The sequence below is a fragment of the Pseudophryne corroboree genome, chromosome 1 (genome assembly GCF_028390025.1).
Source record: "Pseudophryne corroboree isolate aPseCor3 chromosome 1, aPseCor3.hap2, whole genome shotgun sequence".
Lineage (NCBI taxonomy): Eukaryota > Metazoa > Chordata > Amphibia > Anura > Myobatrachidae > Pseudophryne > Pseudophryne corroboree.
Window position 1 is genome coordinate 436,449,904 of NC_086444.1, and position 18,484 is coordinate 436,468,387.

At 47.3% G+C, this 18,484-nt stretch overlaps 1 protein-coding gene across 1 annotated transcript in view; it reads left to right on the plus strand.

Moving 5' to 3' along the window:
- The window catches only part of LOC134970021 (olfactory receptor 6M1-like), a 63,504-nt gene extending 49,917 nt beyond the window's left edge, over nt 1-13,587 (plus strand). The window contains exons 3-4 of the mRNA XM_063946155.1: nt 6,372-6,460; nt 12,779-13,587. Coding sequence (XP_063802225.1) covers nt 6,372-6,460; nt 12,779-13,587 — 898 coding nt within the window. The remainder of the gene's footprint in view (nt 1-6,371; nt 6,461-12,778) is intronic.
- The last annotated feature ends 4,897 nt before the right edge of the window (nt 13,588-18,484 follow it).

Sequence of the window (18,484 nt, forward strand, 5' to 3'; positions counted from 1 at the left end):
GTGAGGTGGTTTGTTTAAGTCAGGCACCCGGGGAGACACCTGTTGTCCGTGGGACGAATATGGCCATTGACATGCCTGGTCAAAATACAAAAAAAAATCACCTCTTCGGTATGGAATTATTTCAACACAAATGCGGACAACAGGTGTCAAGCCGTGTGTTGCCTTTGTCAAGCTGTAATAAGTAGGGGTAAGGACGTTAACCACCTAGGAACATCCTCCCTTATACGTCACTGGACCGCACTCATCAGAAGTCAGTGACAAGTTCAAAAACTTTGAATGACAGCGGAAGCAGTCCACTGACCACTAAATCCCTTCCTCTTGTAACCAAGCTCCTACAAACCACACCACCAACTCCCTCAGTGTCAATTTCCACCTTACACAGGAAAGCCAATAGTCCTACAGGCCATGTCACTGGCAAGTCTGACGAGTCCTCTCCTGCCTGGGATTCCTCTGATGCATCCTTGAGTGTAATGCCTACTGCTGCTGGCACTGCTGTTGTTGCTGCTGGGAGTCGATCGGCATCCCAGAGGGGAAGTCAGAAGACCACTTGTACTACTTCCAGTAAGCAATTGACTGTCCAAAAGTCCTTTGCGAGGAAGATGAAATATCACAGCAGTCATCCTGCTGCAAAGCGGATAACTCAGGTCTTCTCAGCCTGGGTGGCGAGAAACGTGGTTCCGGTATCCACCGTTAATTCAGAGGCAACTAGAGACTTGATTGAGGTACTGTGTCCCCGGTACCAAATACCATCTAGGTTCCATTTCTCTAGGCAGGCGATACCGAAAATGTACACAGACCTCAGAAAAAGAGTCACCAGTGTACTAAAAAATGCAGTTGTACCCAATGTCCACTTAATCACGGACATGTGGACAAGTGGAGCAGGGCAGACTCAGGACTATTTGACTGTGACAGCCCACTGGGTAGATGTATTGCCTCCAGCAGCAAGAACAGCAGCGGCGGCACCAGTAGCAGCATCTCGCAAACCCCAACTCGTTCCTAGGCAGGCTACGCTTTGTATCACTGCTTTCCATAAGAGGCACACAGCTGACAACCTCTTACGGAAACTGAGGAACATCATCGCAGAGTGGCTTACCCCAATTGGACTCTCCTGGGGATTTGTGACATCGGACAACACCAGCAATATTGTGCGTGCATTACATCTGGGCAAATTCCAGCACGTCCCATGTTTTGCACATACATTGAATTTGGTGGGGCAGAATTATTTAAAAAACGACAGGGGCGTGCAAGAGATGCTGTCGGTGGCCCGAAGAATTGCGGGCCACTTTCGGCATTCAGCCACCGCGTGCCGAAGACTGGAGCACCACGAAACACTCCTGAACCTGCCCTGCCATCACCTGAAGCAAAAGGTGGTAACGAGGTGGAATTCAACCCTCTATATGCTTCAGAGGATGGAGGAGCAGCAAAAGGCCATTCAAGCCTATACATCTGCCCACGATATAGGCAAAGGAGGAGGAATGCACCTGACTCAAGCGCAGTGGAGAATGATTTCAACGTTGTGCAAGGTTCTGCAACCCTTTGAACTTGCCACACGTGAAGTCAGTTCAGACACTGCCAGCCTGAGTCAGGTCATTCCCCTCATCAGGCTTTTGCAGAAGAAGCTGGAGACATTGAAGGAGGAGCTAAAACAGAGCGATTCTGCTAGGCATGTGGGACTTGTGGATGGAGCCCTTATTTCGCTTAACCAGGATTCACGGGTGGTCAATCTGTTGAAATCAGAGCACTACATTTTGGCCACCATGCTCGATCCTAGATTTAAAACCTACGTTGTATCCCTCTTTCTGGCAGACACAAGTCTGCAGAGGTTCAAAGACCTGCTGGTGAGAAAATTGTCAAGTCAAGCGGAACGTGACCCGTCAACAGCTCCTCCTTCACATTCTCCTGCAACTGGGGCTGCGAGGAAAAGGCTAAGAATTCCGAGCCCACCCGCTGGCGGTGATGCAGGGCAGTCTGGAGCGAGTGCTGACATCTGATCCGGACTGAAGGACCTGCCAATGATTACTGACATGTCGTCTACTGTCACTGCATATGATTCTGTCACCATTGAAAGAATGGTGGAGGATTATATGAGTGGCTGCATCCAAGTAGGCACGTCAGACAGTCCGTACGTAAACTGGCAGGAAAAAGAGGCAATTTGGAGGCCCTTGCAGAAACTGGCTTTATTTTACCTAAGTTGCCCACCCTCCAGTGTGTACTCCGAAAGAGTGTTTAGTGCAGCCGCTCACCTTGTCAGCAATCGGCGTACGAGGTTACTTCCAGAAAATGTGGTGAAGATGATGTTCATCAAAATGAATTATAATCAATTCCTCCGTGGAGACATTCACCAGCAATTGCCTCCAGAAAGTACACAGGGACCTGAGATGGTGGATTCCAGTGGGGACGAATTAATAATCTGTAAGGAGGGGGATGTACACAGTGAAAGGGGTGAGGAATCGGAGGATGATGATGAGGTGGACATCTTGCCTCTGTAGAGCCAGTTTGTGCAAGGAGAGATTGATTGCTTCTTTTTTGGTGGGGGCCCAAACCAACCAGTCATTTCAGTCACAGTCATGTGGCAGACCCTGTCGCTGAAATGATGGGTTCGTTAAAGTGTGCATGTCCTGTTTATACAACATAAGGGTGGGTGGGAGGGCCCAAGGACAATTCCATCTTGCACCTCTTTTTTCTTTCATTTTTCTTTGCATCATGTGCTGTTTGGGGAGTATTTTTTGGAAGGGCCGTCCTGTCTTGATTGACACTGCAGTGCCACTCCTAGATGGGCCAGGTGTTTGTGTCGGCCACTTGGGACGCTTAGCTTAGTCACACAGCGACCTTGGTGCGCCTCTTTTTTTCTTTGCATCATGTGCTGTTTGGGAAGGAAAAAAACTACGCGCTTGGGTGAGAAACACTGCACTGTGATTGTCAGCAGCCTCCTGATATAGGGAATTGCCAATCCCTAACATAAACCACAAACCAACAAATTAACAGGTGGCGCTTGACAATCAAATGAAATTAAAAAAACATTTATTTAAATACAATAAATAAGGTTACAACACACTCCCGGGAGAATAAAATAATATGACAATTCGCAATAATAAAAATGTGCACTATGGTAAGGCTTCTTATTCAATTCCTCAGGTAACCAATTATAATTAGTAAACTTAAATGCACATTTAAGTTTACTAATTATAATTGGTTACCTGAGGAATTGAATAAGAAGCCTTACCATAGTGCACATTTTTATTATTGCGAATTGTCATATTATTTTATTCTCCCGGGAGTGTGTTGTAACCTTATTTATTGTATTTAAATAAATGTTTTTTTAATTTCATTTGATTGTCAAGCGCCACCTGTTAATTTGTTGGTATGTGCTGTTTGGGGACAATTTTTTTGAAGTGCCATCCTGCCTGACAATGCAGTGCCACTCCTAGATGGGCCAGGTGTTTCTGTCGGCCACTTGTGTCGCTTAGCTTAGTCACACAGCGACCTCATTGCGCCTCTTTTTTTCTTTGCATCATGTGCTGTTTGGGGACAATTTTTTTTAAGTGCCATCCTGCCTGACACTGCAGTGCCACTCCTAGATGGGCCAGGTGTTTGTGTCGGCCACTTGTGTCGCTTAGCTTAGTCACACAGCGATCTTGGTGCGCCTCTTTTTATTTTTTGCATCATGTGCTGTTTGGGGACAATTTTTTTGAAGTGCCATCCTGCCTGACACTGCAGTGCCACTCCTAGATGGGCCAGGTGTTTGTGTCGGCCACTTGTGTCGCTTAGCTTAGCCATCCAGCGACCTCGGTGCAAATTTTAGGACTAAAAATAATATTGTGAGGTGTGAGGTGTTCAGAATAGACTGGAAATGAGTGGAAATTATGGTTATTGAGGTTAATAATACTATGGGATCAAAATGACCCCCAAATTCTATGATTTAAGCTGTTTTTGAGGGTTTTTTGTAAAAAACACCCGAATCCAAAACACACCCGAATCCGACAAAAAAATTTCAGGGAGATTTTGCCAAAACGCGTCCGAATCCAAAACACAGCCGCGGAACCGAATCCAAAACCAAAACACAAAACCCGAAAAATTTCCGGTGCACATCACTAGGTTTAATACAATGCAGGATACACTGCAGGTCAGATGCAGTGCGGAAAACACTGCGGGTCAGACACAGTGTCAGTTGGATACAGTGCAGGATACAGTTTTGGGTCGGATACAATGCTGGATACATTGCTGTTTGGATATAGTGCGGGATACAGTGCGCGTCATTTACAGTGCATGATACATTGCTGGTTGGATACAGTGCGGGATACAGTGTGGGTCGGATACAATGCAGGATACAGTGCAGGGCGGATACACAAATAGTGCACTTACTGTGACATGGGATGCCAGCGGTGTCCTCAGTGCGGAAGTGTCAGCAGTGCAGGGGTGCTGGCAGAGTCCTCAGTGGGAGGTTGCTGATGTTTTAGGTACTGCTGTGGTGCTGGCAGTGTCAGCAGTGATGGTGCTGTCCTCAGTGCAGAGTTGCTGGTGATGTCGTTACTGCTGGCTTTGTCAGCAGTGCGGGGGTGCCACGGGTGCTGGCAGTGTTGGCAGTGCTGGCAGTGTCCTCAGTGTGGGGTTGCTGGCAGTGTCTGTATTGCTGGGGTGCAGGTGGTGGCGGCAGTGACGGTGGAATCCTCGGTGGGGATTTGGTGGTAGTGTCGGAACTGCAGGCTGTGTCACCAAGGATCAGAGGGGCCCCAAGTATATGCCACTTAGTGTCCGGCAGAGATGTGAGCAGGGATAATCATGGAGTTATTGGGGAGAGACAGATCGTGGTGTGTGTGGGGGACGAAGGAGAGATATACATATTTATATATCTGTATACTGTAGATAAATAAAAATAATAGGATTTTAATACCTACCGGTAAATCCTTTACTCTTAGTCTGTAGAGGATGCTAGGGACACTTCAAGAACCATGGGGTATAGATGGGATCCGCAGTAGACATGGGCACTTTAAGACTTTAAAATGGGTGTGAACTGGCTCCTCCCTCTATGCCCCTCCTCCAGACTCCAGTTATAGGAACTGTGCCCAGGGAGACGGACATTTCGAGGAAAAATGATTAATTTTGATATAAACTAAGGTGAGATACATACCAGCTCACACCTCAAACATGCCGTACAACATGGCATTTAACCCAACGCATGTAACGGCATGAATAATGACAGCAACAGGCTGACTATAACCGCAACACAACACGTGTGTAACCATAACCAATAGCTGCAGATACAGTACGCACTGGGACGGGCGCCCAGTATCCTCTACGGACTAAGAGAAAAGGATTTACCGGTAGGTATTAAAATCCTATTTTCTCCTTACGTCCTAGAGGATGCTGGGGACACTTCAAGAACCCTGGGGTTTATACCAAAGCTCAAGAACGGGCGGGAGAGTGCGGATGACTTTGCAGCACCGATTGACCAAACAAGAGGTATTCCTTAGTCAGGGTATCAAACTTGTAAAACTTTGCAAAAGTGTTTGAACCCGACCAAGTAGCTGCTTGGCAAAGCTGTAATGCCGAGACCCCCCGGGCAGCCGCCCAGGATGAGCCCATCTTTCTGGTAGAATGGGCCTTCACCGATTTCAGTAACGGCAATCCAGCCGTAGAATGAGCTTGCCAAATCGTATTACAGATCCAGCGTGCAATAGTCTGCTTGTAAGCAGGAGCCCCAATCTTGTTGGGATCATACAGGACAAACAGAGCCTCCGTTTTTCTAATCTAAGCCGTTCTGGCTACATAAATTTTCAAAGCTCTGACCACATCTAGAGACTTCGATTCCTCAAAGGCGTCAGTAGCCACTGGCACCACAATAGGTTGACTCATGTGAAACGATGACACCACTTTAGGCAGAAATTGCTGCCGAGTTCTCAACTCCGCTCTATCTTCATGGAAGATCAAATAGGGGCTCTTGTGAGACAAAGCCGCCAATTCAGACACCCACCTTGCAGAGGCCAAGTCCAACAGCATGATCACTTTCCAAGTGACGAATTTCAACTCTACCTTACGTAAAGGTTCAAACCAATGAGATTGCAGGAACCGCAACACCACGTTAAGATCCCATGGTGCCACCGGGGGCACAAAGGGAGGTTGGATGTGCCGCACGCCTTTCACGAAAGTCTGAACTTCCGGAAGGGAAGCCAATTCTTTTTGAAAGAAAATTGACAAGGCCGAAATTTGTACTTTAATTGAGCCTAACTTTAGGCCTGCATCCACCCCTGCTGGCAGAAAATGGAGAAAACGGCCCAGCTGAAATTCTTCCGTAGGAGCCTTCCTGGATTCACACCAAGACACATATTTTCTCCAGATACAGTGATAATGTTTCGCTGTTACCTCTTTTCTAGCCTGAAGCAGTGTGGGAATTACTTCACCGGGAATACCCTTTTGAGCTTGGATTCTGCGCTCAACCTCCAAGCCGTCAAACGAAGCCACGGTAAGTCTTGGTACACGCACGGCCCCTGCTGTAGCAGATCTTCTTGCAGAGGAAGAGGCCAGGGATCTCCTATGAGCAATTCCTGAAGATCTGGATACCAAGCCCTCCTTGGCCAGTCTGGAACAATGAGGATTGCCTGAACCCTTGTTCTTCTTATGATCTTTATCACTTTTGGAATGAGTGGAATCGGAGGGAACACATATACCGACTGAAATACCCACGGTGTCACTAGGGCGTCCACTGCTATTGCTTGAGGGTCCCTCGACCTGTAACAATATCTCGGAAGTTTCTTGTTGAGGTGAGATGCCATCATATCTATTTGAGGAATTCCCCAACGACTTGTCACTTCTGCAAAGACCTCTTGATGAAGACCCCACTCTCCTGGATGGAGATCGTGTCTGCTGAGGAAGTCTGCTTCCCAGTTGTCTACACCCGGAATGAAGACTGCTGACAGAGCGCTTACATGCCTTTCCGCCCAGCGGAAAACTTTTGTGGTTTCTGCCATTGCAGCTCTGCTCTTCGTTCCGCCCTGGTGGTTTACGTATGCCACTGCTGTTATGTTGTCCGACTGAATCAAGACGGGCAGATTGCGAAGAAGATGTTCCGCTTGTAGAAGGCCATTGTAAATGGCCCTTTACTCCAGAATGTTTATGTGTAGACAAACTTCCTGGCTTGACCATTATCCCTGGAAATTTTCCCCCTGTGTGACTGCACCCCAGCCTCGGAGACTCGCATCCATGGTCACCAGGATCCAGTTCTGGATCCCGAATCTGTGTCCCTCTAGGAGGTGAGAGCTGTGCAGCCACCACAGGAGTGAGATTCTGGTTTTGGAAGACAGGATTATCTGTCAGTGCATGTGCAGATGGGATCCGGACCACTTGTCCAACAGGTCCCACTAAAACACTCTGGCATGGAATCTGCCAAACTGAATGGCCTCGTAGGCCGCCACCATCTTCTCTAGCAACCGAGTGCATTGATGAATCGACACTCTTGCTGGCTTCAGAATTTGTTTGACCAGGTTCTGCATTTCCAGAGCCTTTTCCACTGGAAGAAAAACTCTCTGTAATTCCGTGTCCAGAATCATACCCAAGAACGACAGTCTTGTCGTCGGAACCAACTGTGATTTTGGCAAGTTTAGGAGCCAACCATGTTGTTGCAAAATTGTCAGGGAGAGCGTCACGCTCTGTAGTAATTGTTCCTTGGACCTCGCTTTTATCAGGAGATCGTCCAAGTACGGGATAATTGTGACTCCTTGCTTGCACAGGAGAACCATCATTTCGGCCGTAACTTTGGTGAAAACCCTCGGAGCCGTGGACAGACCAAACGGCAACGTCTGAAATTGGTAATGACAATCCTGAATGGCAAACCTCAGGTAAGCCTGATGTGGAGGATATACGGGGATGTGTAAGTAAGCATCCTTTATGTCAACCGACACCATAAAATCCCCTTCCTCCAGACTGGAGATCACTGCTCAGAGAGACTCCATCTTGAATTTGAATTTTTTTAGATAGAAATTGAGGGATTTTAAGTTCAGAATAGGTCTGACCGAGCCGTCCGGCTTCGGGACCACGAACAGGCTCAAATACAAGCCTTCTCCCTGTTGTGATGGGGGCACCGTGACAATGACTTGATTTTGACATAGTTTTTGTATAGCACTGCATACCACCTCCCTTTCTGGAAGAGAAGCTGGCAAGGCCGATTTTAAAAATCGGTGAGGGGGCACATCTTGAAACTCTAATTTGTACCCTAGGGTTACTAATTCTAATATCCAAGGATCCAGGTCCGAGTGAACCCAGACCTGACTGAAGAGTTTGAGACATGCCCCCACCAGTGTGGACTCCCGCAGAGGAGCCCCAGTGTCATGCGGTGGATTTGGTAGAAGCCGGAGAGGACTTCTGCTCTTGGGAACTTGCCACAGCCTGTGACCTTTTTCCCTTTCCTCTTCCTCTCTCAGCAAGGAAGGAGGACCCTCATCCTTTTTTGTATTTATTGGGCCAAAAGGACTGCATCTGATAGTGGTGTGTTTTCTTTTGTTGTGCAGGAACATAAGGTAAAAAGGATGACTTACCCGCGGTAGCCGTAGATACCAGGTCAGCGAGGCCGTCACCAAACAAGACACCACCTTTATACGGCAGAGACTCCATAGCCTTCTTAGAGTCAGCATCAGCATTCCATTGATGAATCCATAATGCTCTCCTAGCTGAGACTGCCATAGCATTGGCTCTTGATCCCAAAAGGCCAATGTCCCTCGCAGATTCCTTAAGGTAGGCTGCAGCATCCCTTATATGACCCAGAGTCAAAAGAATGTTATCACTATCCAGGGTATCAAACTCAGATGACTAGTTATCTGCCCACTTTTCAATAGCGCTACTCACCCACGCTGAAGCAACGGTGTCTGAGTAGCGTACCCGTAACGACATAAATTGATTTCAATGTATTTTCCTGCTTACGATCTGCAGGTTCTTTTAGGGCTGCCGTGTCAGGAGACGGAAGCGCCACCTTTTTGGACAGCTGTGACAGAGCTTTCCACAGTGGGGGGTGACTCCCACTTTTCCCTATCCCCAGAGGGGAACAGATATGCCACCGGAATTCTCTTGGGAATCTGAAACTCCTTGTTAGGATTTTCCCAAACCTTTTCAAAAAGAGCGTTCAGTTCATGAGAGGGAGGAAACGTTACCTCAGGTTTCTTTCCTTTAAACATACAGACCCTTGTATCAGGAACAGCAGGGTCCTCCGTGATATGTAACACGTCTTTTATCACCACAATCATGTACTGAATGCTCTTAGCCAGTTTTGGATTAAATCTGGCATCACTATAGTCGACACTGGAGTCAGAGTCCGTGTCGGTATCTGTATCTGCTATCTGAGTAAATGAACGCTTTTGTGACCCCGAGGGGGTCTGAACCTGGGACAACACATCCTCTATAGATTTTTTCCATGCCTGGTTTTGCGACTCAGATTTATCCATTCTTTTATTCAACCGAGCCACATTCGCATTCAAAGCACTCAAAACATTTACCCAATCAAGAGTCGGCGGTGCCGACAGGGTCACTCCCACAGCCGTTTCTTTCCCTAATCCAGTCTCCTCCTGGGAAGAGCACTCTGCCTCGGACATGTTGACACACGCGCACCGACACTCACAAACACACTGGGCATATAGGGGACAGAACCACAGTAAAGCCTGTCAGAGAAACACAGAGGGATAATACAACATATTCATTCTCTCTGAGGAAGCCGCCGAGTCGGATACAGGCGGAGAAACGCGTTAGAGGAGTGCTATCCTCGGCTGGGATCATTGGCTGTCACTTTGCTGTTCGCAAGCAGCACCACAAGCGTGAGGACCGGCCGTGAGCATAAGGAGTGAGACGTCACCCCGGCAAATTAACATCCAGGTCTGAAGACACGCCAGGTTGCTGTGTAGTAAGCATGGCCACGCTGGACTGCTAAGTATACTATCACTATTCAAAACTGTTACAGTGGATATCGGAATAAAGGGATTCCTGCACTAACCCGCTTTATACTAACAAGCTATGTGCTTTGCACTTCATCAAATTTTTATTAGCTGAATGAGTTCAATACCTTGAACTTTTATTGATGTTTTCAAGCTTTCCATTTAAGGCATGATCAATGGCTACTAACATATAGTGCACTAATTAAGCATATTAACCCCGGAGTGGCTATAATAATATTTAATATATATGTTTTAAGTGAATTAGAATAACACCGGCCGTGTGATATATGTTTGTTTTGTATTTGTCAAATAAATGTTATATGTTTTAAATATATATTGATTTGGACAGCGCTTCATTTTTGTATATATATTTTTTGAAACACAGAGGGAGTTTGTCAGCTCACAACCCAGCGCTTATCCCGGTTCTGAACACTTTTATAAAAAGCCCAAGACCTGTTAGCGCTTATATATTACATTAAATAGCACCAAATATACTGTGCCCCCCCCCCCCCTTGTACAGCAGTGGAGAGGAAGGCCAGCGTCTCTGCAGCTCTGTGGAGAGAAAATGGCGCTGGTAAGAGCTGTGAGAGCTAAGCCCCGCCCCCTCAATGGCGCACTTCAGCCTCACTATTTTATCAATATTTATACTGGCGGGGGACCGGATTCAGTGCCTAGGCACTTAAAAACCACTTTTGCCAGGTCATAGTGAGGATTTACATGTTGCCCAGGGCGCCCCCCCCCCGCGCACCCTGTAGTGCCGCTGTGTGTGGGAGCATGGCGTGCAGCGCGGCCGCTGTGCGGTACCTCAAAGCCGTCACTGAAGTCTCCTGATCTTCTACTCACCCGTCTTCTGACTTCTGGCTCTGCAAGGGGGGTGACGGCGGGCTCAGGGAACGAGCATCTAGGCGTACCTAGCGTTCAGACCCTCAGGAGCTAATGGTGTCCTGTAGTCTAAGAAGCAGAACCTTGGAACTCACAGAAGTAGGTCTGCTTCTCTCCCCTAAGTCCCACGATGCAGGGAGACTGTTGCCAGCAGTTCTCCCTGAAAATAATAAACCTAACATAAGTCTTTTTCTGAGAAACCAGTCTCACTGGGCACAGATTCTAAACTGGAGTCTGGAGGAGGGGCATAGAGGGAGGGGCCAGTTCACACCCCTTTTAAAGTCTTAAAGTGCCTATGTCTCCTGCGGATCCCGTCTATTCCACATGGTTCTTGAAGTGTCCGCAGCATCCTCTAGGACGTAAGGAGAAATATATATACTTATTTAATAAAAGTTTATTATATAGCGCAGCAAATTCCGTTGCTCTGAGGGGGCCCCAGAGATATCACTGTACTAGGCCCCAGGATGTCTGTTGCCGGTCCTGGTCGCCAGTGCAGGGGTGCCAGGGTTGTCCTCACTGCAGGTGTGCTGGCAGTGTCTGCAGTAATGGCAGTGTCCTCATTGTGGGGTTGCCGGCAGAGTCCGTACTGCTATGGTGCTGGCAGTGTTGCAATTGACGGTGGTGTCCTCAGTGCAGAGATGCTGGTGGTGACGGTAGTGCTGGCGGTGTCTGCAGTACTATGAAGGTGCCAGGGGTGTTGTCACTGCAGGGGTGCTGGCAGTGTCCTCACTGTGGAATTGCCAGCAGTGTCCGTACTGCTAGGGTGCTGACGGTCGTGGCAGTGATGACAGTGTCCTCAGTGCAGGGGTGCAGGCAATGTCCTCGGTGCGGAGTTGCTGGCGGAGTCAGTACTACTAGTTGTGTCGGCAGTGTGAGGATACCAGGGGTGTCCTCATTGCAGGGGTGCTGGCAGTGTTGGCAGTGTTCTCTGTGTGGGGTTGCCGGTGATGTCAGTACTGCTGGGTTGCTTTTTGTGTCAGCAGTGCAGGAGTGTTGGCAGTGTCCTCAGTGCAGGGTTGCCGACAGTGTCCGCAACACAGGAGTGCCGCCGGTGTCCTCAGTGCTGGGGTGTGTCAGCAGTGTGGGGGTGCTGGCTAAATCAGCAGCATGGGATGCTGGTTGTGTTGGCAGTGCAGGAGTGGCAGCAATGTCATCAGTGGGGGGGGGGCAGCAGTGTTGGCATTGCTGGAGTGCCGGCGCTGTCCTCAGTGCAGAGATGTCGGCAGTGCTGGAGTGCCATCGGTATCCTCAGTGTGGGGGTGTCAACAGTGTGGGCGACAGTGTCAGCAGTGCAGGTGTCAGTTTCATTAGCACGATGCAGGCCGCCATGAAGTCCCATTAAAGTCTATGGGGACATGCTGATTGGCTGAGAGCCATGACAGATGTTCTCTCAGTCAATCAGCAGTCAGACCATTGACTTAATGGGTCTTTGGAAACTGGCGCCCGAACCGAAACCGCAAGATCCAACAGTGGGTCGGGATATGAGGCTGCCAGGGCACCTGCCTCAGATCCCCAAAAGTTCAGAGCGGTTCGGATTTCTTAAAATCTGAACTGCTCATCTCTATAAACAAATCTTAATGTCTATAAATAATGTAAGTGTTTTATATATTTTTATTTTACTAAAGGAACATGATTAATGATTTCTCCTATCTCAGGTGCTGTGGGCATATTATGCATGGGTTGAATTCTTTCCCATCAAATTGTTTGATTTCCCATTATTCTAGGCTGTCTTTTGGAAGCCAATATCATTATGCATATAGACTGTATTGTATATTATTTAATTTTACTAACAATTTCTATCAATTTGTAACCAGTAAGCCCCAATATGTCACCCCAAGTACTAAATATCTCTGCAGAAATGTCTTATATCAACCAAACTATATTTAGATTTGTTGGATTCACACATGGTCTTTGGGCACATTTCAGTTTACTATTCATTGTACTTTATATTCTATGTCTAACTGGAAACTTGTTTATTATAACAGCCACCTGGCTGGACAAACGTCTCCATATCCCCATGTATTTCTTCCTCAGCAGCCTGGCTTTCTTGGATACTTGTCTTATATCATGCACTGTCCCCAAACTGCTCACTATACTGGTTTACAACCAAAGGACAATCTCTTTATCTGGATGCATTGTGCAGCTTTACTTCTATGTGTCATTTGGAACTATAGAAATGTATCATTTGGCTGTCATGTCAGTGGATCGGTATGTGGCAATCTGTCTTCCACTGAGGTACCATTCAATCTTCACCAACAGGGTCTGTCTATGGTTGGTACTGTTATCTTGGATTTTTGGATTTATTACTTTCTTCTACCCTATACTATTAATCCTTGATTTGTCTTTTTGTGGTCCATATGAACTCAATCATTTCTTCTGTGATAGTTCAGCCTTGGTGAAGATCAGTTGCTCTGATGTAAGGCAGTTTGATATGGTTTTTTCCATCTACGCATCAGCTATCATTTTGGGCTCTTTCTTCCTTACCTTAATTTCTTATAACAACATTCTCATCACCGTACTAATGATACCATCCACCAGTGGCAAACTCAAAGCTTTCTCCACTTGCACATCTCACTTAACTGTGGTCACATTAACCTATGGCAGTTCTATCTTTATTTATGTAAGACCAGTAGAAAGTTCATCCCCTGACTATAATAAATCTGTTGCACTTCTGAACAGCATAATGACTCCAGTACTTAATCCATTTATATACAGCCTGCGAAATAAGCAAGTCCAAAAAGTCTTCCGAGATTTGTGGTCAAAGATGGTTTTACACAAGAGATTGTTTCCTTAATTAATAAAGAAGATAACCATCTTAAAAGCTGTACTGTCCTCTTCTAGGGCACCTACCATTACAATGTCCAACTCCTCCTGAATAGCTAATATAAACTTCCTCACTAGCAACATACAGTAGTTTGGAAATGAAGGGTATAAATTCCTATTGTCAGTGAGGCAGATAAATATTAATACTGAAACTGGTGAAGAAAAGTGTAGAAATGTAAAAATGAGAATCATTCAAAGGTAAAAATAAAAAAGTTAAAAAATGCTCATTATGAGCGGGATGTATTAAGATACATCCCCGCCCCTCGCCGCTTATCGTAGCGATGTTGATCGCATATGTACTAACATATGCGATCAATATCGCAATGCGGTGATGGAGGCCCCCCACGATACCTGTGAGGTGGTGTGTGAGGGGGTCTCCCTCACCTCTTTGGGCTCTTCACCTGCTCCCCTGCCAGGAAGCAGGCAGCAGGCTGTCCCCGGCGTCTCCTCCTCCCCCTGCAGCCTGAAGGACCTCCGGCTGCGTTGCTAGGGAGAGGAGGAGATTACCTTCCATCTCCAGGCTTCCTGGAGGAAGGTATACCGGAGGGGAGGGGGTCGGCGTCTGCGGTGGGAGTCGGCATCTGCGGTGGGTTGCGGCGGCCGGTGAAAAGAAGCCCACAGGCCTCTATAGGGTATTGCCATCCAGAGATGGCAAAACCCTCATCGGCGAAAACGTGGCGGTCGGGTGATAGTACATCTGAAAATGCGGTAAAACCCCCAAAAATGGGGGTTTTACCGCATTTTTTCTTTAGTACATCCTGCCTTATGTGTATACAATGAATATGGTATTAATGCCTAATTAATTATTGTATATACAGTAAGCTATTATATAATATAGCCTATATTGTAGTAATGATGGAGATAAATGATGATAATTGAGTAAAATGGTTTTAAATTCCATAAAAAGTACATTAAGCAGCTAAATATGTCTTTATATCTCATATTGTTTATTGAGATGTTGAATGAATTATGCCATGTATAATAAATGAATATAATCCAAAACCCTAGTTTAATTTCAAGTCCATATGTTATATTCCGTTATTGTGAGGTGTCACCTAACCTTTCTCCAGGTTCAGCCATGGTTATTCAAAACAATAGGCCATGGATGCCCAAAACTACATGCCTGAGGATGCTCTGGGGCACGGCAGAGATGCAGGATATTTTGCAGCACATGCAAAGGGACAGGGAAAACCCAAAAATGGAAGAAAGGAGAAGTGAGCAATTAAATTTTGAGCCAACAGCGGTCACATGTGAAACTTCTGGAACCAACATTTGCAGCTGAGGTGTATGAAGATGTCACTGCACAGGACTGTGAGATGTCAAGAGAGACATACCTGATCTGGGTTGGTAGTGAAGTAAATGCCAGAGACAGAAAGAGAGTGAGTGCTACTATATGTAGAGAGAAAGAAGACAGATGAGGCTAAAGAAAAATCCATGGAGTCTAGCTACAGTTAACAGGGGGTAATTGAGACCTGATCGCTGGGCTGCGTTTTCTCACAGCCTGTGATCAGGTCTGAACTTCGCATGCGTATGCACCTCAATGCACAGGTACAATGGACCGCATTGCGACGAGATGCTGCGAAAAAAGCGATCGCACAGGCGATTGCAAGGTGACTGACAGGAAGAGGGCATTTGTGGGTGGAAACTGACTGTTTTCAGGAAGTGTCTGAAAAAATGCAGGCGTGTTCAAACGTTGGAAGATAGGGTGTCTGATGTCAATTCCGGTCCCGGACAGGCCGAAGTGATCGCATCAGCTGAGTAAGTCCTGGGCTGCGCAGAGACTGCACAAAATCTGTTTGTGCAGCTCTGCTACACATGAGTAGCGTTTGTACACTGATGTTACACATGCGTTTGTTTGTACACTGATGTTCGGATTCGATTGAGGTTCTGCTGGGTAGAGGGAGAAAACACAAACAAATCGTGAAAGAGACATATAAAATTTTCATGATTTACATTCCTATCATTCCCTGAACATTGTTTCCATTTCTGGAACGTATGCTAGGTCTATTTCATCACTGAACAATGGTTATAAGTAGTGTCCTTCCTAAATAACATAAACCTTCAGAGTTCGGGGAAAGCCACTCTTTCCTCCACATATATTAATGAGCTCTTTATCTGATATGTGTAAATAGCCATTGGTATGTTTAAATCTCACCAATTTCAGGAAATCATGAAATTGGGAGGTAATCAATAGGGCAGCATTTGACAGACATCCCTTGAGTCATTACCACTCACTAGTGGGTAAAGTCTTAAAACAAACGGAATGTTGGATGTGCTCACAGGTACCTCTAAGATGAAATGATGCAGGATTAGTGCCATATTAGTGCCATATTTTTTTTAGAGTTAGCTGAGGTACTTGAATTACACAAAGGGGGAGGGGACCGGTGGACAAAGAGTATAATATAACTAGACCCCCTAGTCTTAAGATCCACCAGTACCATAGATAAATCCTTGGTATGTTTAAATCTCACCAATTTCAGGAATTACAAAGCGCCTATGACACACCTGCGCAAAATAACGCAAATTGTATCACGTTGCGCTGTGTATAACACACGGACGTGCGGTCCAATCGCACAGCATATAGATACTTGTTATCTATCCGCCCTACGATCACTGGAGTCGAATTCACAAGCTGCGCTCCTTAGCCGGAGCGTAACACAAATACCTTAAACTTCAATTCACAATCTATACTCTATCACGCTCCTGTGCAAGTTTCCTCACTACTTGCGTATTTCTCTATTATTAACGCAAGGTAGCTGACCTTACGCCACTGAGCCTCTGCTAACTCAGTGTTTCCACGGGACCCGATTTCCAGGGTTCAATCCTCTCACTCTTACTTTCAGCTCACACAAATACACAGTGTTTTTCTGTACAGAAATCGGATAGTTATGTGCTATAGTATTAAATGTATTCTATCCCGCCTTAAATTGAACTGCTATCGTGTGGTTATACCTTGCGCTCGCAACTCTATGCAACCTTGCGTAAACACGCGACCGTGCGTGTCTCTATTCCACGTGCACGACCCTGCGCCACGTGCGTGCTTCTGTACGCTGTCCTCACGTACCGTTCCACGTGTACAAATGTGCGTTCGCAACTCAATAAACCACACTATCTCGATAAATGTGAGCAACAAAATACTATTGCTCACTAACACAACACACAATTGTTCCTTACATTCGCCGGAAGTCACCCACAAAGATGATCCCCTTTTGAATGTATACCTAAATATTTAGGCTGGAACTGTGTTTCATGTTTTTATAATTACTCCCTTAACACACTAATTCAAATAAATATATAGCAAATAAATGTATCCAATTACATACAGATCTATAATGACTATTGACTATAATTTAAATGCTATGATTCAGATTGGATAGCTAGCTTGCAGAACATACACTGATATAAATATACACATAATTATAATAATATTATCTCCTATATAATAGCCCAGATCTGTGACTTTGTGCCTCATTTGCTAACACTGGGCGGAGTCACAACACTGGGCGGAGTTAGTCAAATGAGTCACAGATCTGGGAAAATCTATAGGAGACTAGGAGCAGAAGCAGATGGTATGGGCATGGCACAGGCAGGTGTGCATACCTCCCAGCTTTCTTCAGGCAGAAGGAGGGACACACGCGTGGTGAAAAGGGGCGTGGACAACAAAAGGGGGCGTGGCTTCGCGGGAGGACCCACAATCGCGAGCCATGCCCCATTTCCGTCAGTGAGGGGGCATGCCCAGCACTCTGTGAGCTGCTGGCATGCCCCCAGGGGCGGATTATGAGTCCGGGGGCCCAGGGCACTTGAGACAGGGGGCCCTATCTCATTGATGTGCCTGCAGTGGGTTTGGGGCGTGGCCTAATCGCGGGACACTTAGCCACGCCCCCTTATGCAAATTACATTTTTTTAAATGGGATTTTGGCTCCTCAGCTAGGGGTAAATCCAGAGGGGGTGGTCGCTCCCCCCTATACACCCGCACAGGCAGAAGAAAGCAGGGAGGCTGCTGCTCCCTGCAACACCACAGACCTGCCAACACGCAGCAGCGTGTGCTGACTGTAGCACAATGCTGCTGCTGTTACTGGCAGGACAGGGGAGCTTCAGAGCTGGGACAGAGCTTCTCAAGCTGGGGGGCCCCCTAAAACTGTGGGGCCCGTGGTATGTAACTTCTGCCCCCCCCCCTTAATCCGGCTCTGCTGCCGGACCCCCCCTTAATCTGTACACCCTGATGCCCCCTCTCCCTCTGTCTCCACTAAATAGACGCTGTGCGCATGCGCACAGCATCTATTCACCGCTGCTCTGCTAAGCAGAACAGCAAGTACTGGAGCTTCCCAACTGCCCGCCCACCCCCCCCACCGCGGGACACTGCTGCCCACGGGTGGGACAGCGGGACAGACCCCCAAAAATGGGACTGTCAGGCGAAAATCGGGACAGTTGGGAGGTATGGGGGTGTGTGAGGGGGTATGCTGTACAGACAGACGGCCACCGGCTCACTGTGTGCTTGACCCCCCTAATCAGCAAACTCAGCAGGGGCTCTCTGGCGTGGAGGAGCGTCACTTTCTGGCACACTCCACGCTTCTTAGCTGCAGTTTTGTGGGGCACCTGCCGCTGTGCAGGTTCCGTACTGCCTCTGTTATCTCCAGCCCCGGCAACCCCACCGCTAGCTCCAGCGCTGCCGCCCGCAGTGAGGTGCGCCCAGCTCCTTCACACACTTTAGCCAGTGGGCAGCGCTGCAGAAGTCCGCGCTGCTTGCAGGCTCTGACCCCCTCCTCCCTCCAGCCGCAGCGTCTCCTGGGGGATAACCAGTCACTCCCAGTCTCCCCTTACCACAGTGCCCGTCAGCCGCGAGGTCCGTGCCGTGTGCATGCTATGAC